Genomic DNA, 21,607 nt, shown 5'->3' with positions numbered 1-21,607 from the left:
GTGTTCACCATGTAAGCAGGAGGTCTCCTCTTCCTTCACCACAACAGTTAATCCTGCGACTGGGAGGCTAATTTGGGTCTGTCCCCAAAGGGATCCCGGTCTGATGAAGTGAGAAAATGGCTTTCTAATTAGGACAGGCCAGGCAGTTTGGAAAGTGTGACGTGGCCAGGAGGGAACAGGAAAGCAGAGTCAGCTTTGTGGTCCGCTAGCGTTTCAGGAAATATGGGTGGTGGGGTGGGGGGAAATGGGGTGTCAGGTCAGGGGCAGGTCATGGTAGAAGCTGGGATTTGGAAACCGGACAGACCCGGCTTGAATACAGGTCCACTCACTGGCAGTGCAACCTCAAGCAGGTTCACTGACATCTACGGTTTGTCTGTAAAATGGGCTTGATAGTTTCTGGGTGTTCTCAGCAGGGTTCTTGGTAGGAAACCATGTAAATGAACTTGGCCAACTGAAAGCAGGAAAGAGGTGAGTTGAGAATCTAAGGGTGGTGTGTGAGGGACCATTTGCACCCCGTCACCCTCTTCTGCTTCAGTGCCAAGTGTCACGAACACCATAATATAGAGTTATTGGGACTGGGTGCAGTGGTTCATGCCTGTAAGCCCAGCATTTTGGGAGGCTGAGGTAGGAGGATCACTGGAGCCCAGGAGCTTAAGGCCAGCCTAGAAAACATAGCAAGACCCCATCTCTTAAAAAAAAAAGTTTGAAAATGAGCTGGGGCAGTGGTGCCTGCCTGTAATCCCAGCGATTTTGGAAGCTGAAGCAGAAGGATTGCTTAAGGCCAGGAGTTGAAGACCAGCCTGGGCAACAGAGCGAGACCCCATGTTTACAAAAAAAAAAAATTAAAAAATTAGCCAGGCATAGTGGTACATGCCTGTAGTCCTAGCTACCTGGGAGGCTGAGGTGGGAGGATCACTTAAGCCCAGGAATTTGAGGCTGCAGTGATTCATGATCATGCCATTGCACTCCAGCCTGGGTGACAGAGCAAGACTCTGTCTCTAAAAATAAATAAGAGAGATATTGGGAGAATTCTATGAGATGTGTAGATAGAAGCGCCAGGCATAAAATATGTGCTCAATTAGTATTGGCTTCTCTTAGGGAAGCTCTTGTTCCCAAGAGCAGGTGTCTCAAGTAGGGCACTGCTGACATTTGGGAGCTGATATTTCTCTGTTGTCGGGGGCTGTCCTGCACATTATAGGATGTTTAGCAGCATCCCAGGCCTCTATGCCCTAGATGCCAGTAGCACAACCCCCTGTCAGTTGTCATTTTATAACAAACAAAATGCCAAGTGACTGCCAAATATCCCCTGGGTGGACAAAAATCACGACTGGTTGAGAAGTACAGCTCTGAAGGAATCTTAGGCAGTGCCTTTTGCTGGAGCAGACACTTCAGGGAAGTCCGGCTGTTGCCTGTCCCCTGGTGATCACCTGGTGACTGGGTGACCACTTCATGCTGCCCTGGGTCGCCTGGCCACAGGCATGAGCAGCTGGCCCCACTGTGCCCATGGAGACCTGACTCTGAGGTAGCATGCCTAGATTCGACCCTGGGCATCTGCTCCCTGGTTGCATCTCCTGTGCCCACAGCACGGTGGATGGTTTTCAGAGCCTTTGGCCATGTGTGGTTCTGGATTCTGGGCCACTGCAGCTGGCACAATACAACCAGGAATGGCTCCAATCATAATGGGATGGCTGGGGCCCCACAGACATCAGAGAGCTGTGCTGGCTGGGAGGCTTGTCAGCTGCTTCTCTCCCTGGCAGCGCTGAGGACAGGGCTTGGGGAGGGCACGGCATGAGTGGGCACTGGCTCCAGTTTCTGGCTGCTTCCAGGAAGAAGTACAGCCACAGGAGGTCACGGCAAGGTGATGGTCTTGCTAGGGCCAGGAATGGGGGGCTGCGGTGTATTGGGGAGCAGTGCGTGGACAGTACCAGAGACCGATGATCAGACCAGAGGGTCCTCCCTGTGCTGCCCACAGGTACCCACAGGCTGCCCCATGGGAGCTGTCCCTCTGAGTGAGACAGAGGGAAAGTCCCGGGGCATCTTGGCTCTGCTGTTCCCGCCTGTCTTTGGAGAGGGCCTCATGCTGATGTTCTGGTTGGGGGTGCCCCTGAAGGGCCCCTCCCCAGGATGTGCCTTGAACTGGTTACCCCAACTCTCATTTGTTCCTCAGGCCTGATTCTGGGCCTCTCCAGAGGCAGTCGGGACTGCTTGAGACATGACACGCAAGCAGGCACGCTGGGGTCCCCTCCTGCTGCTGTTCAGGGGATGGCAGGCCCAGAGCCCCCAGGGAAGAGTCCAGACCTCCTTTCCTGTGGCGTCCCTCTCCTCCCCTTTGATGCTCCTCCCCTCTTCTCTCCTGGCAGGGCAAGATGCGCAGCTCAGGGAGGCCCTCTACTCGCTCCCTCCCCACTCACCTGGGGGTTGTCACAGCCTGGGCGCCCTGTCCTCACTCACACTGACTCCCCAGGCCTCAGACACTCCACCTCCTCTGTGTTTTGGAATTCGGCTTCTTGTCCCATCCCAACAACCCCCTCTGGGTCACCTCCCAGCATCAGTCCTCTCCTGGTATGCCAAAACCTTTGGAGTCCTTCCACCTCTCCTTGAACCATGAAACCCTCCCACGGCTCCTTCCTCTTCCCAAAGTGGGGTCTCAGCTGCTGACCACGGCATTCAAAGCCTCCCTATCCAGCCTCTTCTCGGCCACAGCCGATAATTAGCCAGGCATGATGGTATATGCCTGTAGTCCCAGCTACTTGGGAGGCTGAGGTGGGTCCCTCTCCGACCCCGGGGAGGGTAGAGAGGGCTTCTTCTAGCCGGCCGACTCCTGCTGAGCCCTGGAGGCCCAGCGCAAGGGCCATCCCCTCCGGAAAATATTGCATGCTCTACCAAAGGCCGTCGGGGCTTCCTCTGAACTGCGGGGACTCGCCGCTGTGTGGGGGTCCGGGGCGCAGTAGCTGGAGAGTACGCAGGCGAGGATCCTGGGAAGGGAATAACGGAGAGAGCCAAGGGGAGTGAGCGCGGCGGCTTCAAACCGCCGCCAGTTTCCGCTGCACCCCAAAGCGACCAACAGGGTCCCAGCAGGGGAGAGGCGGGGCCACCGGGAGGGGGCGGGGCCACCAAAAGGGGGCGGGGCGGGGCTGCGGGCCGGGACCGCTCGGGAGGGGCCGCGCGCGCTCGCCGGGCAGAGGTGCGTGGAGTCGCGGCGCGCTCGCTCCATTCCTGGGCTCGGCTACCCCCTGCCCTTCGGCACCTGCCGCGCCGCGGTCCCCGGCTCCAGATGGGGAAGGACCAGGGCTTCTCTCGGCACTTTCGGTAGCTTCCCCATCGCGTCCCGCGCCTCCGGGAACTGTGCGCCCTGTGCGCCACGGATCCGCCTCTGGCTGGTCTGAGAGGGGGTGGGGCTGGAGCGTGGAGGGGCTTCCCTGCCCTGGGTGGGCACCCTCCGAGCCTGGGCGGAGCCCGAGGCCCAGGGAGGTTGGAAATAAACTCGGTGGGTACCGGGGCGGCGAGGTCTAAGCGTTGGGCGCTCAGAACCCGTGCGTGGCCCTAAAGAGTCGCTGTTGGGACAAAAGGCTGGGATTGAAAGCCCACTTTCCTTCCGACAACTGGGCTGGTCGAGGGGACAGGACAGAGGGCCGAGACTGAGGTTGGGTGCTCTTGTCAAAATCGGGGGCATCTCGTCCTGAGTTTGGGGGGCACGACTTCTCCACTGCCGTGCTCCCCATACTGAACCAGGGAACCCTTGTCCCCTTGCCACCATTTCGCTGGCTGATGATCAAAGGGGAGATAAAGAAAGCTGGGTGGGGGGCCAGGCGCGGTAGCTCACGCCTGTAATCCCAGCACTTTGAGAGGGCAAGGGGGGGGGGGGGCGCGGATCTTCTGAGGTCAGGAGTTCGAGACCAGCCTGACCAACATGGTGAAACCCCGTCTCTACTAAAAATCAAAAAAAAAAACAGCCAGGTGTGGTGGTGCATGCCTGTAGCCCCAGATACTCGAGAGGCTGAGGCAGGAGAATCGTTTGAACCTGGGAGGCGGAGGTTGCAGTGAGCTAAGATTGTACCACTGCACTCCATCCTGGGCGACAGAGAGTCTCTCTCAAACAAACAAACAACAACAACAAAAAAGGCCGGGCGCGGTGGCTCACTACTGTAATCCCAGCACTTTGGGAGGCCAAGGCGAGCGGATCATGAGGCCAGGAGATCGAGACCATCCTCCTGGCTAAAACAGTGAAACCCCGTCTCTACTAAAAATACAAAAAATTAGCCAGGTGTGAAGGCATGCGCCTGTAGTCCCAGCTACTCCGGAGGCTGAGGCAGGAGAATGGCATGAATCCTGGAGGCGGAGCTTGCAGTGAGCGGAGATCGCGCCACTGCACTCCAGCCTGGGTGACAGAGCGAGACTCTGTCTTAAAAAAAAAAAAAAGAGAGAGAAAGCTGGGTGGGGACGGGGAATGGAGAGAGAGGACCCTAGGAGGGGGCGGGGTAGGAACTTGGGGTTGGATTTAGACCTGACTCTGGCAGAGAGAACAGAACTGACCCGGTGTGCAAGGTCATTGTGTGGCCCCCAGGAAGAGTCCTGTGGCCTGAGAGAGGCCTGTTGGCATAGCAGGGACTTCAGAGTCCAGGGACAGTGATTGCTGGACTGCCAGTCAGGGGGATAGTGACTGGTGGTAATAGTCGCTGTGGCCCCACTGCTCCTGGCTCTGCTGGGTCAGTCGATTCAGGGCAGACCCAGGGCTGGGGACTCTGGGCCAGACTGAGCTGCATGGAGGGCCAGCAGGAGCCAGGTTGGATGTCTGGCTCACCAGGCAGCCTTGGCCTCTGTCTCAGCCCCAAAAACACCAAGTAAGGAAAGGGCTGCCCAACCTTCTTCCATCTGTGCGGTTGGTGACAGCCTGGTTCCCACCTGTGGGACAGGGCCTTTTCTTTTTTTTGAGATGGAGTCTCACTCTGTTGCCCAGGCTGGAGTGCAGTGGTACAATCTCGGCTCACTGCAACCTCTGTCTCCCCGGTTCAAGCAATTCTCGTGCCTCAGCCGCCTGAGTAGCTGGGATTACAGGAGTGCACTACCATGCCCAGCTAAGTTTTGTATTTTTAGTAGAGATGGGGTTTCACCACTTTGGCCAGGCTGGTCTCGAACTCCTGACCACAGGTAATCTGCCCACCTTGGCCTCCTAAAGTGCTAGGATTACAGGCTTGAGCCACCGCGCCTGGACAACAGGGCCTTTTCTAGTTGCTGCTGGAAGGTACAGCTGTGATGTCCTCTTGACCCCTGCCCAGGTCGGACTCAGGGGTTGGGTGCATGGGGTGATGTCTTCAGAGTCTGTGGCTGGAGCCGGAAGTGAGGTGGACAGTCTCAGGTGTGTGTGTCTTCTCTCTTTTGCCTGGACATGAGGCTTGAGGTCTGGGAGGCGCTAGGGAATGTGCAGGCCTGGCAGATGGAGCGGTCGGGCTCCGGAGACCTTAAATGACTATCTGGGGGATGAGGCTGAGTTTCCGGATTTGCAGGAAGCATTGCAGGTGGATGGGAATGGGCACCGGGCAGAGGTGAGCAGGACATTCATCCTGGCTCCTGGTTACCTCCCGGACCATCCGGACCTGGAGCAGAGCTCACTGCAGGGACAGAGCCTCCTCCCTGAGAATCCGTACCCACTTCCTCCCACCAGGCAACTTCTTTTGCCTGGTTGGCCTAATTACTCCTACCCACAGAGGTGGAGGGAAGTGTGAGGGCCGCTGGGACACCTCAGAGGGGTTTGTATTTCAGCTGCAAGGCCACTGATCCCTTTTCCCTTCTCCCCCTCATCTTGCCCTTGGCCCTGGCACCTGGTACAAGGAACAGGGAAGGGAGCCTTGGGATGCAGCCAGGGAGACCTCACAGGCAACCAGACCTTCAGGGGCTCTTGTTAGAGGTCCTGCCACAGTGCTGAGTGCTGAAGTCTGGGCTCTGATGCCAGCTGTGCCACAGGCCAGCTGTGTAACCGTGGAGAGCTACAGGTCCTCTCTGTGCCTCAGAATCCTCTGCCACAGACCGGAGAGTCCATCAGGATGTTAACTGCTGCCATTACTCAGAGATGGGGTTAGGCTGCTGGTGGATCTCCTGTTGACTGAGTCTCTCCTATGTGCTGAGCCCTGGCCAGTCACTGTGGCTCAGGATTGAACTATAGACATAACCCCCGGAAAGCTTCCAAGGCTGGGTGTTGTAGCTCACACCTGTAATCCCAGCACTTTGAGAAGTGGAGGTGGGAGTAGCACTTGAGCCCAGGAGTTTGAGACCAGCCTGGGCAACATAGAGCCTCATCTCTACAAAAAAATTAAAAAGAAAAAAAATGCCGGGCACAGTGGCTCACATCTAATCCCAGGACTTTGGGAGGCCGAGGCGGGCAGATCATCTGAGGTCAGGAGTTCAAGACCAGCCTGGCCAACATGGTGAAACCCCATCTCTACTAAAAATACAAAAATTAGCCGGCGTGGTGGCATGCACCTGTAATCCCAGCTACTCGGGAGGCTGAGGCGGAAGAATTGCTTGAACTGGGGAGGTGGAGGTTCCAGTGAGCCAAGATCTCACCACTGCACTCCATCCTGGGCGACAGAGCAAGACTCTGTCTGAAAAAAAAAAAAAAAAAAATTGGCCTGGTGGCATGTGCCTGTAGTCCTAGCTACAAGGGAGGCTGAGGCAGGAGGATCCCTTGAGACCAGGAGTTCCAGGTTACAGTGAGCTATGATCGTGCCACTGTACTATAGCCTGGGAAACAGAGCAAGACCCTCTCTCAAGAGAGAAAAGAACAGAGAGAGACAGAGAAAGAGAGGAAGTTTCTAGCCCTGCAGCGGAGACCCACGGGCCTTCCCCCTGCCTCTCACTTCCAAGGTAACGACTTTGAGAGCAGGAGCCACAGTCCCTTCAGCTTTGAACGCCAGTTCCTGGCTGGCACAGATAGCAAGGGCTTCCTGAATACATGTAGGATTAAGTTGAAAGGAGGCCAGTGTTGGGTACGGAGCCTCGTTTAGCTAAGGAAGCAAAGGAGTGGACCAGGCTGGGGCAAGAGCCTGGGCAAGAGCTTAGAGATAGGACTGAAGGTGGCAGAAACGGGGTTCCTGGCAGATATCTGAGTGGGCAGCTGCAGATGGGGCTGGCCAGAGAAGCAAGCAGGAAGACTGGAGGCGTGGTGAGGGGCTCGTGGGTTCCAGTTTCCTCCAGCAGAACCATCTAGAGACCAGATGGGAGACAGTGGGTGGTGGGGAACCCTGGCTCGGGGCTTGGCCTGGCGGGTGCAGACGGAGTGCGGGGAGAGGGCTGAGAAGGAGGACAGAGGCAGGAGGAGGAACGGGTCCGTGGACTGGCTTTGGGGGGCTCGGGCCTTGCAGTGGCCAGAGTCATGGAGGACGGTCCGAACGGGCCATTCCCGAGGTGGAGCGAGCAGGACGCCAAGTCGTAGCTGGGGGCGCAAATCCGAGCACCGAGGGGGAGACTGGGGTGCTACCGGCTGCTCACCCCGATCCCCCCAGCCCTCCGCCACTCCTGAGAAGAGGTGGGAGAGCCTAGGGCGGCGCCCGCGAGGACGCGCCTTCGGGCCGCGGTTTGCAGAGATCCGGGGTCCGGGAACGCGCCCCGACTCCGCCGTCCTCGCCGGCAGGATCTTCATCCCCAAGAAACACCGGGCGCGGTTCGACGAGGTGGTGTCGCAGGGCCTCCTGGGCAAGCTGTGCCGCGCCCGCCGGGCCCAGGGCGCGCAGCGACTGCGCCGGAGCCGCAGCGAGGAGCGGCCCGAGCGCCTCCTGGTGTCCACGCGCGCCAGCGCCCCGCCGCGCCGCCCCGATGAGCCGCCCCCGCGCAGGGCCTCCTTGCTGGTGGGCGGCCTCGCCGGCCCTGGGGGCGCGCGCAGGTACGCGGGGCTCACAGGCACTGGCAGCGGGCGCCTCCCTGCTGGTGGGCTGGGGACCGAGACCCAGGGAGAGGGCGCAGGGGCGGGGCTGGGCATCTGGGGTGCATAGGGGGCCGGAGAGGTTAAGGGGAGAGGGAGACGGGACATCTCCAACCTCTGCGCCCCAGGGCCCCCTCTCCATCATGCTGCTCGCCCCTTCTTTTTCCCCCCAGGACTGTCCGAGTCTACAAAGGCAACAAGAGCTTCGGCTTCACACTTCGCGGCCACGGGCCTGTCTGGATCGAGTCTGTCCTGCCTGGTGAGGGGTGGGCCGGTTGCCCTAAGAGTCCCTAAGGCCCAGGATGGGGTGAAGGGCCCCGTGGTGGCTCTGCCAGGTCATTGTACCCCATGTAGGCTCCTGCTCAGCAACCCCTCCCCGCCAGGTACCATCCTTGTGTAGACAGTGTCCCCAGAGTGTCCCAGAGCCAGCAGATCTGAATCCCACTCCTACCTAAGATGCTTGAGGCCAGAGCCTTCTGCCTGAGTTGGGGCACCCCACCCCTGCCCCTCTAAATTCAGCATCACCCCAAGCCAAGGGAACCAGGTTCTGCATCCAGACCTTTCCTGTGTCCACAGGGAGGGCCGGGGGCACTGTCTAGGACTCTGGGGCAGCCAGGACTGAGCTGGTGCCTACCCAGGCTGCGCCCCCAGCAACACGAGATTCATGGAGTGCCCACGCTGAATTGGGTTCTTGCCTGGCAGGCCAGACTCAGACAGCCAAAAGGGCCTCAGGGCCTCTGCCTGCTGTCTAACCCCTGCTGAATATGGACTTCGCTCTCTTCCCACCCAGCCTGCCCCTTCTTGTTCCTGAAATCATGGCATCTTTTTATTTTTTTATTTTATTTTATTTTATTTTATTTTAATGAGATAGGGTCTTGCTCTGTCACCCAGGCTGGAGTGCAGTGGTGCAATCTTGGCTCATTGCAACCTCCATCTCCCAGGCTCAAGTGATCCTCCCACCTCAGCCTCCAGAGTAGCTGGGACCACAGGCGCACGCCACCATGCCTAGCTAATTTTTTGTATTTCTGGTAGAGTTGGGGTTTTGCCATATTGCCCAGATTGGTCTTGAACTCCTAAACTCAAGTAATCCTCCCGCCTTGGCCTCCCAAAGCACTGGGAGTACAGGCGTGAGCCATCACACCTGGCCTATTTTTTAAATTTAATTTAATTTAATTTTTTGAGACAGAGTTTTGCTCTTGTTGACCAGGCTGGAGTGCAATGGCATGATCTCAGCCCACTGCAGCCTCTGCCTCCCAGGTGCAAGCGATTCTCCTGCCTCAGCCTCCTGAGTAGCTGGGATTACAGGTGCCTGCCACCACACCCAGCTAATTTTTTTGTGTTTTTAGTAGAGATGGGGCTTTGTCATGTTGGCCAGGCTGGTCTTGAACTCCTGGCCTCAGGTGATCCACCCGTCTTGGCCTCCTAAAGTTCTGGAATTACAGGCAAGAGCCATCACACTCGGCCTATTTTATTTTATTTTATTTTATTTTAAGAGATGAGGTCGGCTGGGTGCGGTGGCTCACGCCTGTAATCCCAGCATTTTAGGAGGCCAAGGCGGGCAGATCACAAGGTCAGGAGATCGAGACCATCCTGGCTAACATGGTGAAACCTGTCTCTACTAAAAATACAGAAAAAAATTAGCCAGGTATGGTGGCAGGTGCCTGTAGTCCCAGCTACTTGGGAGGCTGAGGCAGGAGAATGACGTGAACCTGGGAGGTGGAGCTTGCAGTGAGCTGAGATCGCGCCACTGCACTCCAGCCTGGGCCACAGAGTGAGACTCCGTCTCAAAAAAAACAAAATAGAGATGAGGTCTCCCTCTGTCACCCAGGCTGGAGTGCAGTGGCATGATCATGGCCCACTGCAGCCTCGAACTCCTGGGCTCAAGGGATCCTCCTGCCTCAGCCTCCTAAATGTTGGGATTACAGGCATGAGCCACCATTCCCAACCATGGCATCTTGAAGAAGGCAGAACCTCCCCAGTGCAAGAATCCTTTCTTCCTGCCCTTCCAGTGGGGCAGGGGTGTGTGTGCGCTCATATTCATTGTGGAAGGTGTTTGTAGGGCAGAAGTGTCTCCTAGAGCTGAATTGAATTCTCCCTCCCTGTAACCATCTGCTCAGAACTGGGTCACCTGCTCTGTCCTGCCTCCATCCCCTCCTAGCACCTGAGTGTAATGCTCCTGGTTACACATCCCCATTGGTGGCCCTGCCAATGCGTTCTTTCCACACTCTGTGTGTCATCACATCTCCAATGTATGGATCTGTGAGCTGGGCATCGTCTGATCCTGTAGTCCCAGCCCGGGACTGATCCCATGCCTTTCCTGTCATAGGAAGCCAAATGGATGCTTAGATGGACACTTTTACAGATAAGAAAACTGAGGTCAGTAGTCCCAGCCCTGGAAGAGCACTTCAGTGTCAGTGCATCATCCTTACAGGCTTCAGGCTGTTCTGAGACTTAATCCTGATAAGTGGCATGTTCAGCTTCTTCCTCGATTTGGGCATCACTAAATTGTTGACACCATATTGTAAGCAGAAGGCCCAAAGCTGCTCTCTGGAGAGCTTCCTCTAGAAGTGATTAATCTCTCCTCTGTGGATGTGGCTGTTCCAACCATGCCACCACCACCATCTCCATCTCCCAGTCTCTCCCACATGTGTAGCCAGAGATATCTGGCCTAGGGCCTTGTTAGAATCCAGGTGTGGCTGGGTGCAGTGGCTCACACTTGTAATCCCAGCACTTTGGGAGGCCGAGGCAGGAAGATCACTTGAGCCCAGGAGTTTGAGACCAGTCTGGGCAATAGTGAGGCATATGCCTGTAGTCCCAGCTACTCTGGAGGCTGGGGTAGGAGGATCACTTGAGCCCAGAAGTTCGAGGCTGTAGTGAGCTATGATCATGCCACTGCACTCCAGCCTGGGTGACAGAGCAAGACCCTGTCTCAAAAAAAGAAAAAAAAAAAATCCAGGTCTGCTGTTCTTCCCAACCCAACCTTCAAGCTAGTGATCCCATGCCTTTCCTGTCATAGGAAGCCAAATGGATGCTTAGATGGAAGCTTTTACAGGTGGGGAAACTGAGGCCTGGAGAGGCTCTGGTAAATTAAGGACCAGAAACTGGGATCTCCTGACTCCTGGCCCAGTGCTCTTTGATCCCCTGCGACAACCCTTCTAGCTGTCCCACCATTCCAGGCAAGCCAGATTGGATTCTGGCTTGCCAGAATCACTCTCTCCTTTTCAGTCCAGGGAAAGGACTTCCTCCATCTCGCCTCTCCCAGGAAGTCTTCTCTAATTGTTCCCCCTCTTCTCTGGACAGTTTCCACCTCCCCCAGAGAGAACTTGCAATCTGAGAGTATATTTCATTTAGCCATTGATCATTTTCCCTACTTTGCAAATTACATTTAGAATGATGACTCATAAGAGAGGCAGACAGAGGCTGGCGTGGTGGTTCACACTTGTAATCCCAGCTCTTTGGGAGACTGAGGCAGAAGGATCATCTGAGGCCAGGAGTTTGAGACCAGCAACATGGTGAAACTTCGTCTCTACAAAAAAATACAAAAATTGGGTGGCTGGGCATGGTAGCTCATGCCTGTAATCCCAGCACTTTGGGAGGCCAAGGCGGGCGGATCACTTGAGCAGGAGTTCGAGGCCAGCCTGGGCAATATGGCGAAACCTCGTCTCTACTAGACACACACACATACACACACACACACACACACACACACGCACGCCAGGCGTGGTGGCTGTAGTCCCACCTATTCAGGAGGCTGAGGTGGGAGAATAGCTTGAACCCAGGAGGCAGAGGTTGCAATGAGCCGAGATCATGCCACTGCACTCCAGCCTGGGTGATAGAGCGAGACTCCATCTCACAAAAAAAAAAAAAAATTAGCCCGGAGTGCTGGTGCGTGCCTATGGTCCCAGCTACTCAGAGGCTGAGGTGGGAAGACTGCTTGAGCCTAGGAGGTTGAGGCTGCAGTGATCTGTGATCACACCTTTGCACTTCAGCAAGACCCTGTCTCTAAGATTTGAAAAAAAAATACAGAAAATAATTCTCCTGAAGCAAAGAGGAATCCCAGACCCTGACAGGACCTTTCTGTGCGGGGCTAAGAACAGTGTATGGAGCAGGGACTCAAGAAGTACTGATGCTGCCTAAGTCCTGCCCTCCAGACCTCGCTCTTCTCCAGCACTGGGGGTTCATGCTGTGCCCCCGCTAGGGGATCACTCCCGTGGTCCTTAGATCCTTAGAGCAGCTGAGATCGGAGATGTGCAGAGTCTATTACAGGGGTCTGCTGACCTAATTTGACTGTCCTCTGCCACCCATGCCTATGGGGCTCTGAAATTTTTTTTTTTTTTTTTTTTGGTAGAGATGGGGTCTCGCTATGTTGCCCGAGCTGGTCTCGAATTCCTGGGCTCAAGCGATCCTCCTGCCTTGGCCTCCCAAAGTGCTGAGATTACAGGTGTGAGCCACCATGCCTGGCCAGCTATGGGTCTCTGAGTCTCCATTTCTCGCCTGTAAAACAGGATAGCATCCTGCTCTCAAAGTGGTACCCTGCCCAGCTGACCGGCACACCCTCTCTTCTTGCTTCCAGGGAGCCCAGCTGACAATGCTGCCCTCAAGTCAGGTGACCGGATCCTCTTCCTCAATGGACTGGACATGAGGTCAGAGGCTACTGGGGACACCAGAGGTTGGTGATGAGCTGCCCCCACCCCCTGCAAGACTCCTGCCTCTTGGGGCACCCAGGCCATGATCACAATCTCCTCTCACCAGTTGGTCCCCAGGGTCTGTCCCTCTTCCAGTGGAAACTCTTGAATCTAACCCTCCTCCTCGCCAGTCGCCAACTCTAGCCAGGACCTCAGTTCATCCTTCCAACCAGAAAATACTCCAGCTCCATGCTGGGGACACAGAGTCACACAGAGGTGGTCTTGCTGTGTGGCCTCTGTGGGCAGGACAGGGAGGTCTGGCTGGTGGCCGTGGACAAGGCTCACCCCAGTCAGGCCCTCCTGGGCCATCTATGCTTGGCAGGAACTGCTCCCACGACAAGGTGGTGTCCATGCTTCAGGGCAGTGGTGCCATGCCCACGCTGGTGGTGGAGGAAGGGCTCGTCCCATTTGCCAGTGGTGAGACCCCCATGGACACTTGGCTTCCTTGGCCCACAGGGACCCTGCCCGGGCTGCTATGTGTGACAGTCACATAGCTGAGGGGAGGACTCAGCTCTTCCCCTAAACCTGCAGCTTGCCTCCCCAGGGCTGCCCCCTAAGTGGTGCTATAGAACCCCAGTGAGGCTGGGCATGGTGGCTCATGCCTGGAATCCCAGCACTTTGGGAGACCAAGGTGGGAGGATCGCTTGAGGCCAGGAGTTTGAGACCAGCCTGGGCAACATGGTGCAACTCTGTCTCTACTAAAAATACAAAAATTAGCTGGGCATGATGGCACGCGCCTGTAGTCCCAGCTACTTGGGAGGCTGAGGCAAGAGAATCACTTGAACCCAGGAAGCAGAGGTTGCAGTGAGCCAAGATCGCACCACTGCACTCCCACCTGGGCAACAGAATGAGACTCTGTCTCAAAACAAACAAACAAACAACCCTAGTGTATAGCTTTAGGGACCCTTCCCAGGGCTGACTCCCTCTATCCTTGGCCCCAGTGTTGGGCCGCAGGCATGCCTTCCCATGCATGACACTGGACAGCCACACCCCAGCTCAGGAGGTCTGCTGACTTCAAAAGCCAGGGAGACTGCACCTGGCCTGGGGACTCTGAGTCACTCATGCCTCTCCTGCCTGTGGTCCCAGCAGACTCCGATTCTCTGGACTCTCCCAATCCATCATCGGCGCTCACCTCCCTGCAGTGGGTGGCGGAGATCCTGCCGTCCAGCATCCGGGTCCAAGGGAGGACCTTCAGCCAGCAGCTGGAGCACCTACTCACGCCTCCTGAGCGCTATGGGGTCTGCCGGGCCCTCGAGAGCTTCTTCCAGCACAGGTGGCTGGGCCAGAGCCGCGGTGGGGCCCTGCCCTGGGTGGGCCCTAAGTCCTGCCTAGACTCACATCCTAGTCTGCCTGCCTGAGCCTCCTCAGTCCCGTTCTCCTGGGGGATGCTAAGGAAGGTGGCTGCTGGTATCAGGGGCCCCAGGGTGGTGGGCAATTGAGCTGCCCTGGAACAATCTCTGACTCTGACACCTCCTGGTCACGTGACCTTGGGCGAGTCTCAGCCTTCTCTGTGAAGTGAGGCAGACAGGAACCACCTGCAACACTCTATTTTTTTTTTTTTCTTTAAATGGAGTCTCGCTCTATCACCCAGCTGGAGTGCAATGATGAGATCTGGGCTCACTGCAACCTCCGCCTCCTGGGTTCAAGCGATTCTCCTGCCTCAGCCTCCTGAGTAGCTGGGATTACAGGTGTGTGCCACCATGCCCGGCTAATTATTTTGTATTTTTACTAGAGACAGGGTTTCACTATGTTAGTCAGGCTGGTCTCAAACTCCTGACCTCGTGATCTGCCCGCCTCGGCCTCCCAAAGTGCTGGGATTACAGGTGTGAGCCACCGTGCCTTGGCCCACCTGCAGCATTCTTGATGGGACCTTCACCAGAGCCCCACCTGTGGGCACTTGTCATGGGCCAGGCCCTTTGGGGTAGGGTTGGTGTCTTTCTTTTTGGACCCCAGCTGCAGGCAGCTGCATCTATCACACTCCTCAGTCCATGGGGTCATTATTATGGTCCCTGCAAAGCCTGTCACTTATCTACACCTTTTTGTTTTGTTTGAAGGTTTTTTCGTTTTGTTTTTGTTTTTTGAGATGGTGTTTTGCTCTCGTTGCCCAGGCTGGAGTGCAATGGTGTGATCTCGGCTCACCGCAACCCGCACCTCCCAGACTCAAGCAATTCTCCTGCCCCAGCCTCCCAAGTAGCTGGGATTACACGCATGCGCCACCACGCCTGGCTAATTTTGTATTTTTAGTAGAGACAGGGTTTCTCCATGTTGGTCAGGCTGGTCTCAAACTCCTGACCTCAGGTAATCTGCCTGCTTCAGCCTCCCAAAGTGCTGGGATTACAGGCGTGAGCCACCGCACCCGGCCTGGTTTTGTTTTGTTTTTTAAAAAAGATGGGGAAGTCTCACTATGTTATCCAGGCTGGTCTCGAACTCTTGGGCTCAAGTGATCCTCCCAGAGTGCTGGGGTTACAGGCATGAGCCGCTGTACCTAGCTCTAAAGAGTCTTAAGATGTAATTCACATACTATACAATTTGCCATTTTATTATACAATTCAGTGGTTTTTAGTATATTCACAAATATGTGCAAACATCACCATGGTCCATTTTAAAACTTCATCACATCAAAAAAAAACCCAGGCCAGACACCTATAATCCCAGCACTTTGGGAGGCTGAGGCAGGAGGATCGCCTGAGCCCAGGAGTTGAAAACCAGTCTGGGCAACAGAGCAAGAAGCCATCTCTACAAAAAGAAAAAATTAGCTGGGCATGGTGGTGCGCACCTGTAGTTCCAGTTACTTGGGTGGCTGAGGCAGGAGGATCGCTTGAGCCCAGGGGTTCAAGGCTGCAGTGAGCAGTGATTGTGCCACTGTATTCCAGCTTGGGTGACAGAGTAAGGCCCTGTCTCAAACAAGAAAAAAGAAAAAAACAGGCTAGGCGCGGTGGATCACATCTGTTATCCTAGCACTTTGAGAGGCTGAGTTGGGCAGATTGCCTGAGCTCAAGAGTTTGAGACCAACCTGGGCAACAGGGTGAAACTCCGTCTCTACTGAAATACAAAAAATTAGCTGGGCGTGGTGGAGAGTGCCTGTAGTCCCAGCTACTTGGGAGGCTGAGGCAGGAGAATCACTTGAACCCAGGAGGCAGAGGTTGCAGTGAGCCAAGATCATGCCACTGCTCTCCAGCCTGGGTGACAGAATGAGACTTCGTCTCCAAAAAAAAAAAAAAAATTGTGCTTTATATCATGTTTTGTGTCTAACTTATTCACCAGTTACTATGTGTTTAGCTCTGTCCAATGTATATTTCATATATTGATTATAACTAAAGCCAAATTCCTTTAGATCACAGTGATGCCCAACTTTTTATTTTTGCTAGTTTCTTTTTTTTAATTTTTATTTTTTGTTTGAGATGGAGTCTCACTCTGTCATCAGGCTGGAGTACAGTGGCATGATCTCAGCTCACTGCAGCCTCCACTTCCTGGGTTCAAGCGATTCTCCTGCCTCAGCCTCCCAAGTAGCTGGGACTACAGGCACTCTCCACCACGCCCAGCTAATTTTTGTATTTTTAGTAGAGACAGGGTTTCACCTTGTTGGCCAGGATGGTCTTGATCTCTTGACCTTGTGATCTGCCCACTTCAGCCTCCCAAAGTGCTGGGATTACAGGCGTGAGCCACCACGCCTGGCCTATTTTTGCTAGTTTCTTAGCCATAAAAGTGACATCCTGTTATTTTTATTTGGTTTTCTTCTATTACTAATTATTTTAAGCATCTTTTAATATGCTTGTGAACTTTTTCTGGGATTTTCTCTATAAATTACCTGTTCATACCCTTTGTCCATTTTTGTTTTCTTGGACTTTTTGTCCTTGTTGACTGGCATGAAGTTTCTTGTATATTTTATTTTATTTATTTTCTGAGACAGGGTCTCACTCTGTCACCCAAGCTGGAGTGCATTGGTGCAAACACAGCTCACTGCAGCCTCGAACTCCCAGGCTAAAGTGATCCTTGTGCCTCTTCCCCCCAGGTAACTGGGACTACAGGCGCTCGCCTACCATGCCCAGCTAATTTTTTTTTTTTTTAGTAGAGACAGGGTTTTGCCATGTTGCTGGTCTTGAACTCCTGGGCTCAAAAGATTCACCCATTTTAGCCTCCCAAAGTGCTGGGATTACAGGTGTGAGCCACTGCTCCCAGCCCCTTGTATATTTTATTTTATTTATTTATTTATTTTGAGGCAGAGTCTTTCTCTGTCGCCCAGGCTGGAGTTCAGTGGCATGATCTTGGCTCACTTCAACCTCTGCCTTCCCAGTTCAAGTGTTTCTCCTGCCTCAGCCTCCCGAGTAGCTGGGATTACAGGCACCCACCACCATGCCTGGCTAATTTTTGTACTTTTAGTAGAGATGGGGGTTTCACCATGTTGGCCAGGCTGGTCTCGAACTCCTGACCTCAGGTGATCCCCCTGCCTCAGCCTCCCAAAGTGCTGGGATGACTGGTGTGAGCCACGATGGCTGGACACCTTTGTATGTTTTAGATACTGATTTCTCCTTGATTTTGAACGTTGTAAATTTCTCTCCCATTTGTTACTTCTGTTATTAGGTCTGTTGTGTCTAATATGAATGTGTCTAAGTTGGGCTTCCTTGAATAGATAACCTTGATTTTGCATAATCAAACTCACCACGTTTTTGGTCTTATAGTTTTGTGTAGGGTCCAGCCCTGCAGGGCCTGTGGGTTTTTCTCTTCCTGTGCGGAGATGAGAGATCGTAGAAATAAAGACACAAGACGGCCGGGCGTGGTGGCTCACGCCTGTAATCCCAGCACTTTGGGAGGCCGAGACGGGTGGATCACGAGGTCAGAAGATCGAGACCATCCTGGCTAACACGGTGAAACCCCGTCTCTACTAAAAATGCAAAAAAAAAAAGTCGGGCATGGTGGCGGGTGCCTGTAGTCCCAGCTACTTGGGAGGCAGAGGCAGGAGAATGGCGTGAACCCGGGAGGCGGAGCTTGCAGTGAGCTGAGATCATGCCACTGCACTCCAGCCTGGGTGACAGAGCGAGACTCCATCTCAAAAAAAAAAAAAAAGAAGAAAAAAAAGAAATAAAGACACAAGACAAAGAGATAGAAGAAAAGACAGCCGGGCCGGGGGGACCACCACCACCAAGACGTAGAGACCAGTAGTGGCCCCAAATGCCTGGCCGTGCTGTTATTTATTGTGTACAAGGCAAAGGGGCAGGGTATGGAGAGAGAGTCATCTCCAATGATAGGTAAGGTCACGTGAGTCACGTGTCCACCAGACAGGGCGCCCGTCCCTATTTGGTAGCCGAGGCGGAGAGAAAGAGGGGACAGCTTACGTCATTATTTCTTCTATGCATTTTCAAGACTTTAGTACTTTCACTAATTCTGCTGCTGCTATCTAGAAGGTGGAGCCAGGTGTACAGGGCAGAACATGAATGCGGACCAGGAGCGTGACCACTGAAGCACAGCATCACAGGGAGAGGGCTAGGCCTCTGGATGGCTGCGGGTGGGCCTGACTGATGTGACTGATGTGACTGATGTCAGGCCTTCCACAAGCGGTGGTGGAGCAGAGTCTTGTTTAACTCCACCAGAGAGGGGAGACTCCCTTTCCCTGTCTGCTAAGTAACGCGTGCCTTCCCAGGCACCGGCGTTACCACTAAGCCAGGGAGCCCTCTCGTGGCCCTGTCCAGGCATAACAGAGGGCTCACACTTGTCTTTTGGTCACTTCTCACTGTGTCCCTTCAGCTCCTATCTCTGTATGGCCTGGTTTCTCCTAGGTTATAATTGTAGAACAAAGATTATTATAATATTGGAACAAACAGTAATGCTACAAACTAATGATTAATAATATTCATATATAATCATATCTATAATCTATTTCTAGCATAACTATTCTTATTCTATATATTTTCTTTATTATACTGGAACAGTTTGTGCCCTCGGTCTCTTGCCTTGGCATCTGGGTGGCTTGCCGCCCACAGTTTTGGCTTTTGAAATTTTAAGCTCTTCCCTGCTTCTAGGTCAAAAGATATTCTCCTACTTTATTTTTATTTATTTATTTATTTATTTATTATTATTATTTTGAGACGGGGTCTTGCTCTGTCGCCCAGGCTGGAGTGCAATGGTGCGATCTCAGCTCACTGCAACCTCCGCCTCCCGGGTTCAAGCGATTCTGCTGCCTCAGCCTCCCGAGTAGCTGGGACTACAGGCACACACCACCATGCCTGGCTAATTTTTGTATTTTTAGTAGTGAGGGGGTTTCACCACGTTGGCCAGGCTGGTCTCGAACTCCTGAGCTCGTGATCCACCCACCTCAGCCTCCCAAAGTGCTAGGATTACAGGCATGAGCCACCACCCCCAGCCTATTTTTATTTTTGTTTATTTATTTATTTTTTTGAGACAGAGTCTCGCTCTGTGGCCCAGGCTGGAGTATAGTGGCGCAATCTTGGCTCAGTGCAACCTCCGCCTCCCGAGCTCAGGCGATTCCCCTGCTTCAGCCTCCTGAGTAGCTGGGATTACAGGCACGCACCAACATGCCTACCAAATTTTTGTATTTTTTTGTAGAAACAGGGTTCACCATGTTGGCCAAGCTGATCTCGAGCACCCGACCTCAGATGATTCGCCTGCCTCAGCCTCCCAAAGTGCTGGGATTATAAGCATGAGCCACCATGCCTGGCCTGCTCTATATGTTTTTTGTTTTTTTGGTTTTTTTGAGACAGTCTTGCTCTGTTACCCAAGCTGGAGTGCAGTGGCGCAATCTCAGCTCACTGCAACCTCCGCCTCCCAGTTTAAGTGATTCTCCTACCTCAGCCTCCTGAGTAGCTGGGACTGAAGGTACATGCCACCATGCCCAGCTAATTTTTGTATTTTTAGTAGAGAGGGGGTTTCACTATGTTGGCCAGACTGGTCTTGAACTCCCGATCTGAGGTGATCCAACCGTCTCAGCCTCCCAAAGTGCTGGGATTACAGGCATGAGCCACCGTGCCTGGCCTCCTCTATACGTTTTAATCTTCACAACAGCTCTATGAGTTAGATGCTATTTTTATCCCCATTTTACAAATGAGGAAAATGAGGCACAGAGAGGGTAAGTCACTTGAGAAAGGTCACTTAGCTGGTAAGTGGCAGAGCTGAGATTGGAGTCTGGCCACCCTATCCCTGGAGCCTGCCTTCCTGCCCCCTTCTCTCTCTCTCTTTTTCTTTTTTTCTTTTCTTTTTTTTTTTTTTTGGAGTCGGAGTCTCACTCTGTCTCCCAGGCTGGAGTGCAGTGACACGATCTCAGCTCACTGCAACCTCCACTTCCCAGGCTCAAGCAATTCTCCTGCCTCAGCCTCCTGAGTAGCTGGGATTACAGGTGTGCACCACCACACCTGACTAATTTTTGTACTTTCAGTAGAGACGGGGTTTCACCATGTTGGCTGGGCTGGTCTCGAACTCCTGACATCAAATGATCCACCTGCCTTAGCCTCTCAAAGTGCTGGGATTACAGGCGTGAGCCACTGTGCCCAACCCCCACTTCTGTCTTTCAAGGGTAGGGATAGGGCATGAGGGCAGACGCTGTGGCTTGGAAGTGCTGTCTTGTCTACCCCCACTCTGTGCATCATGGTAAGCCTGTGAGTATTGAGCCTCGCATTCCTGCACCTTCCCCCAGGAACATCGACACCCTCATCGTTGACATCTACCCTGTGCTGGACACCCCTGCCAAGCAGGTCCTGTGGCAGTTCATCTACCAGCTGCTGACCTATGAGGAGCAGGAGCTCTGTCAGGAGAAAATCGCATGCTTCCTGGGCTACACGGCCATGACAGGTAAGCGTCCTCTCCCCTGCCACTTCCCTGCCTGCAGCTGCTGACTGTCCAGCTCACCAGGTGAACATCCAGACACCTGTTCTCACCTGTGAAAGTGTTTGTTTGTTTGCTTGTTTGTTTGTTTTGAAATGGAGTCTCACTCTTGTGCCCCAGGCTGGAGTGCAATGGCATGATCTTGGCTCACTGCAACCTCTACCTCCGGGGTTCAAGTGATTCTCCTGCGTCAGCCTCCCAAGTAGCTGGGACTAAAGGCACATGCCACCACGCCCAGCTATTCTTTTGTATTTTTAGTAGAGAAGAGGTTTCACCGTGTTAACCAAGATGGTCTCTATCTCCTGACCTCGTGATCCGCCCGCCTCGGCCTCCCAAAGTGCTGGGATTACAGGTGTGAGCCACTGCGCCCAGCCTTTTTTTTTTTTTTTTTTTGAGATGGGGTCTTGCTCTGTTGCCCAGGCTGGAGTGTCGTGGTGCCATCATGGCTCACCGCAGCCTCAACCTCCTGGGCTCAAGTGATCCTCCCACCCCAGCCTCCCAAAGCACAGGGATTACAGGTGTGAGCCACTGCATCTGGCCTCACCTATGAGGTCTTACAGCCGATTTGGGCCCCTCCCACATAGATGTGTCCACAGCCATGCACGTACACACCCAATACACCAGGGCTAGGCCCACACGTGGCCCCATGGACGTGCCTTTCCAGCGTGACCTTTATGCAGCATACACAACATAACCTGAGACTTTAGACACCGCACCTAACCACCTGCAGTCTCAGTTTTTGCACCCACAAAATGGAAGTGGTCTCAGTGGATGTGCTCTGTACTCTGAGAAGTGGAACTTGTGAGAAGGAACTTGTGTAAGGCTGGACGCGGTGGCTCACGCCTGTAATCCCAGCATTTTAGGAGACTGAGGTGGAAGCATCACTTGAGCTCAGGAGCTTAAGATTAGCCTGGGCAACATAGCAAGAGCCTGTCTCTACCAAAAAAAAAAAAAAGTTTTAATTTAGCCGGGTGTGATGCACACCTGTAGTCCCGGCTACTCGGGAGGCTGAGGTGGGAAGATGGCTTGAGTCCAGGAGATTGAGGCTGCAGTGAGCTATGATCAAGCTACTGCACTCCAAAAAAAAAAAAAGAAAGAAAGAAAGAAAAAAGAAAGAAACTCACGTGGTTGCCATTTACAGACATGCCAACACCATCACCAGGATCGTGAGCAC

The 21,607-nt window shown here is 53.9% G+C and overlaps 1 protein-coding gene across 4 annotated transcripts in view; it reads left to right on the top strand.

The window, feature by feature from the left end:
• The first annotated feature begins 3,163 nt into the window (after positions 1 to 3,163).
• The window catches only part of GRID2IP (Grid2 interacting protein), a 37,392-nt gene continuing 18,948 nt past the window's right edge, over positions 3,164 to 21,607 (top strand). For 2 of the 4 annotated variants that reach the window (XM_054560133.2, XM_024250010.3), the window contains exons 1-6: positions 3,166 to 7,876; positions 8,089 to 8,174; positions 12,489 to 12,558; positions 12,923 to 13,017; positions 13,690 to 13,873; positions 20,246 to 20,400. In XM_054560133.2, coding sequence (XP_054416108.1) covers positions 7,212 to 7,876; positions 8,089 to 8,174; positions 12,489 to 12,558; positions 12,923 to 13,017; positions 13,690 to 13,873; positions 20,246 to 20,400 — 1,255 coding nt within the window. In that variant the 5' untranslated portion in view covers positions 3,166 to 7,211. Of the gene's footprint in view, positions 7,877 to 8,088; positions 8,175 to 12,488; positions 12,559 to 12,922; positions 13,018 to 13,689; positions 13,874 to 20,245; positions 20,401 to 21,607 lie in introns of all 4 variants that reach the window. The other 2 variants (XM_054560134.2, XM_054560135.2) reach the window with 2 other exon arrangements.

Source organism: Pongo abelii, chromosome 6 (assembly GCF_028885655.2).
Source record: "Pongo abelii isolate AG06213 chromosome 6, NHGRI_mPonAbe1-v2.0_pri, whole genome shotgun sequence".
In the NCBI taxonomy this organism is placed as follows: Eukaryota; Metazoa; Chordata; class Mammalia; order Primates; family Hominidae; genus Pongo; species Pongo abelii.
Note: the sequence above shows the minus strand (reverse complement) of the source record. Positions and strands in the feature narration are given on the sequence as shown.